Source organism: Propithecus coquereli, unplaced genomic scaffold (assembly GCF_000956105.1).
Source record: "Propithecus coquereli isolate 6110/MARCELLA unplaced genomic scaffold, Pcoq_1.0 Scaffold85, whole genome shotgun sequence".
In the NCBI taxonomy this organism is placed as follows: domain Eukaryota; kingdom Metazoa; phylum Chordata; class Mammalia; order Primates; family Indriidae; genus Propithecus; species Propithecus coquereli.
The window spans coordinates 5,061,230-5,065,338 of NW_012154729.1; the positions used below are offsets into that span (position 1 = coordinate 5,061,230).

At 36.6% G+C, this 4,109-nt stretch overlaps 1 protein-coding gene across 2 annotated transcripts in view; it reads right to left on the bottom strand.

The window, feature by feature from the left end:
- The window catches only part of VEZT (vezatin, adherens junctions transmembrane protein), an 80,880-nt gene that overhangs the window by 19,680 nt on the left and 57,091 nt on the right, over window positions 1-4,109 (bottom strand). For both annotated transcript variants that reach the window (XM_012664034.1, XM_012664033.1), the window contains exon 8: window positions 3,734-4,065. In XM_012664034.1, coding sequence (XP_012519488.1) covers window positions 3,734-4,065 — 332 coding nt within the window. The remainder of the gene's footprint in view (window positions 1-3,733; window positions 4,066-4,109) is intronic.

Sequence of the window (4,109 nt, forward strand, 5' to 3'; positions counted from 1 at the left end):
TGTATTCAATTAAATACCCTGACTTAATCTTTAAACTTAAAATTTCCATGTAGAAATATATGAAAATATTATTTTCAGTTGATAAAGGTATACCAAAGTAGAACATAAAAATTTAGAAATTAAGGTGGAATACCAACAATGTCATGCAAGGTAGAAGATCAACAAATATAAACTATAGACCCTACATTTTCCTATTCTACTGGGATCAGAAAGCTTGTCCTGTGCTACAAGAAAATTTCCAGATCTGCTACAATTTATTTAGAAAACTAGTAATATATTACTCTTCAACTATATATAACAATGCCTCTTGTAATGTTCCAGTGCTGGCAGATATTTTTCTCAGTCAGCAGGTTCCAGTTTAAGAGCCCTACCTTAGGAGAGTTAAGAGAAGCTCATTCTTCATAACCATCTCCATTTCAGCTCTCAAAGAGAATGAATACCACCTGCTTTTTGTCCTATCTTTCTAGGTTTTCTGCTGAAATCAGGAAAAGTAAAAACTATAATGCCCCCAATTTATAGTATGTAACAAATCATTGTTTCTACGCTATATTTGCAGTTATAAATCATACTTTATGCTATATGTCTCAATTTTGTTTCTTCTTTCTAGCTAGGACACAAGCCAACTACCACAATGGTACAAGAATGGAAGCTTGCTAATCACAAGGACATTTCCTAACATAACCTCTAAACTTACTCATTCAGTAATGCTTTCAGATGGAGCTGCAAGCTGCGCACCGCTGTGTGAACGTTATTCAGTTCTCTCGACTTCTGTTGCGTTTTAGATAAACGCTGGGGTACTGACTGGTGCTGAGTTTCAAAGTACCGATAGAACTCATAGCTGCGCTTAAGTTCTTCCAAACAGGCAGAATGAGCATGAGGTAGACCTTGAGTCACATCAGATAAGATACAATGAGGCAAAAGTGCTGGAGTAAGTAAGGGCCCAGGAGGTGAACTGGCTGTAGAAAGTAATAGGGCTAACCGTCTGAAGAACTCTGAACTCTGTGCCACCCAGAGTTGGAACAAAACCTGAAAAAAAGAAAAAAGGACTAGATCAATAAAAAATATTGGTCAACATTCAAAACAAACTAAAATTTGTTTATCTTAACTTCTGGCTTAAATTTTTCACTTTATCCTAAATAATGACCATAGTTGAGCTTGAACTAACTCTTAAGATTAGCCAAGAATGCTATGTCAAATTATGTAGTCATGGCCCGTGGGAACCTCTGATCCCAATATAACAGGTAACAACAATATATAATTTAGTACAGTCCACAACTTTAAAGGCTCATAAATATCATATATTTATTTAACAAATATTTTTTATATACATTTTATGAAGTAAAAACCCATCTGCTATTTATAAGAAAGTTATAACTGAATCAGGGGCATTATACATATACGTATATAAAATACAATATCATAAAAAGTTAAAACTGACATTTTATTTCCATTCTACAGGTAAGGAATTAGGTCCAGAGAGTTGAAGAGATTTGTCCAGAGGCACAAAGCTGGTAAGCTGTAAAGCTGGGCTGAATACAAGAACAAAAGGGTAATACCACAGAGAGCTACGGATACTGTTATGAGAATTCAGTAGAAGATGAAATTACCACCAGCTATAAGTGCAAACAGGGAACAGCCACAGAAAAGGTACTTAAGGAAGAAGTAGCGTTCAAGGATGGATAAAATTTGAGCCTGGACAAAAGGTGAGGAAGGTCATTTTAGACAGAACATGGGAAAAGGCATTTATACAGTTTGGATTGAAGAAAAAGAGTGAGAAATAAAGATAGAAATGCAGACTGTAGTCAGGTTATCACAAATCCTATAGAATCCTATAGAATCTACAGAATGTTTTGTACAGACTTTAGTCTAAGCTGCTATACTACAAAACCAGTGAAGATTTTCAGTTAAGCGAAAAAGCAAATATGTGCCTCAGTAACATCAAACTGGCAGCACACATTCTGGAGGCAGGGAGAACAGTTGGACGTTAATGCCCTGGTGGAAGCAAGAGACAATATGGTCCTGCACTGAGAGGCACTGAGGATGGGAGTAGTGAAGGGGACAAGAGTAAGAGAGGAGTGAAATACAAAAAAAGCATTTTGAAATAGGAAACACAAAACAATTTTTTAGACAACCATTTCAAAAGTTGAGTGTTGCAGTACTACAGAGCAAATCAGATATGATGGTGTGTGACTGATGTACTTTCTAGTTAAAATACTTAGAAAGGTGACAGATACTAGCATATACAGAATATTCCATTTTAGAAGAGCACACATACTTCCTGTGCATAATCCACAATCCCTCTCCAAGGCTAAAGCTCTTCTTTTTCGTGTTCATGTCTACTGAGTGTAGCACTCTTCCTTCCCTGAGCCATCTTCCCTCAGTCTAATGCATCCCGATATGCCCTATATAGTTCTGATTCTATTGCCCAAAATTAATTCTTCAGGGACTCTGGCTTTGCCTACAACCTTCCCAGTAAAATCTTATTTTCCTCTGATGATGATCCAACCTTTGCCACTGATTCAAGAGGAGATGGCCTTATCTTCCATGTTCCCTGTAGGAGACAGGACTAAGAGTCTGGTTAGCATTCACCTGCTTTCTTAGAACAGCAGCTATAGACCACTGGAACACCTTCATTTCATAGTCTCTTCATTTTTCCCTGTGCGATAACCTTTATATCAGCCTTGTATCTACCTATCTCAGGCTTTGAACTGATGGTTAAAAACTTACCTTCTCAAAATGTCTTTCCAACCTTAAGTTCCTATTCTTGTACATCTTATTCCTCCCGCATTACAGTGAAATAGGCCTTTTGATTTTACTGATATATCAAGTCCTTTTGACCCATTTTCATATCTTACAAAATTAATTACTGTCTTCCCCCTTCTATTTCTTGCTGGTATACAGGGACAAGCAAGTACATCTTATCAGCTCATTAAATTCCTATGACCTTCCTGATTACTAACACATGAATCCAACCATTATCTGATCAAGTCCTATACTATGAATATTTAACTGTTAGAGAAAAATTTCACTGGAAATGACTGTATTCAATTAAATACCCTGACTTAATCTTTAAACTTAAAATTTCCATGTAGAAATATATGAAAATATTATTTTCAGTTGATAAAGGTATACCAAAGTAGAACATAAAAATTTAGAAATTAAGGTGGAATACCAACAATGTCATGCAAGGTAGAAGATCAACAAATATAAACTATAGACCCTACATTTTCCTATTCTACTGGGATCAGAAAGCTTGTCCTGTGCTACAAGAAAATTTCCAGATCTGCTACAATTTATTTAGAAAACTAGTAATATATTACTCTTCAACTATATATAACAATGCCTCTTGTAATGTTCCAGTGCTGGCAGATATTTTTCTCAGTCAGCAGGTTCCAGTTTAAGAGCCCTACCTTAGGAGAGTTAAGAGAAGCTCATTCTTCATAACCATCTCCATTTCAGCTCTCAAAGAGAATGAATACCACCTGCTTTTTGTCCTATCTTTCTAGGTTTTCTGCTGAAATCAGGAAAAGTAAAAACTATAATGCCCCCAATTTATAGTATGTAACAAATCATTGTTTCTACGCTATATTTGCAGTTATAAATCATACTTTATGCTATATGTCTCAATTTTGTTTCTTCTTTCTAGCTAGGACACAAGCCAACTACCACAATGGTACAAGAATGGAAGCTTGCTAATCACAAGGACATTTCCTAACATAACCTCTAAACTTACTCATTCAGTAATGCTTTCAGATGGAGCTGCAAGCTGCGCACCGCTGTGTGAACGTTATTCAGTTCTCTCGACTTCTGTTGCGTTTTAGATAAACGCTGGGGTACTGACTGGTGCTGAGTTTCAAAGTACCGATAGAACTCATAGCTGCGCTTAAGTTCTTCCAAACAGGCAGAATGAGCATGAGGTAGACCTTGAGTCACATCAGATAAGATACAATGAGGCAAAAGTGCTGGAGTAAGTAAGGGCCCAGGAGGTGAACTGGCTGTAGAAAGTAATAGGGCTAACCGTCTGAAGAACTCTGAACTCTGTGCCACCCAGAGTTGGAACAAAACCTGAAAAAAAGAAAAAAGGACTAGATCAATAAAAAATATTGGTC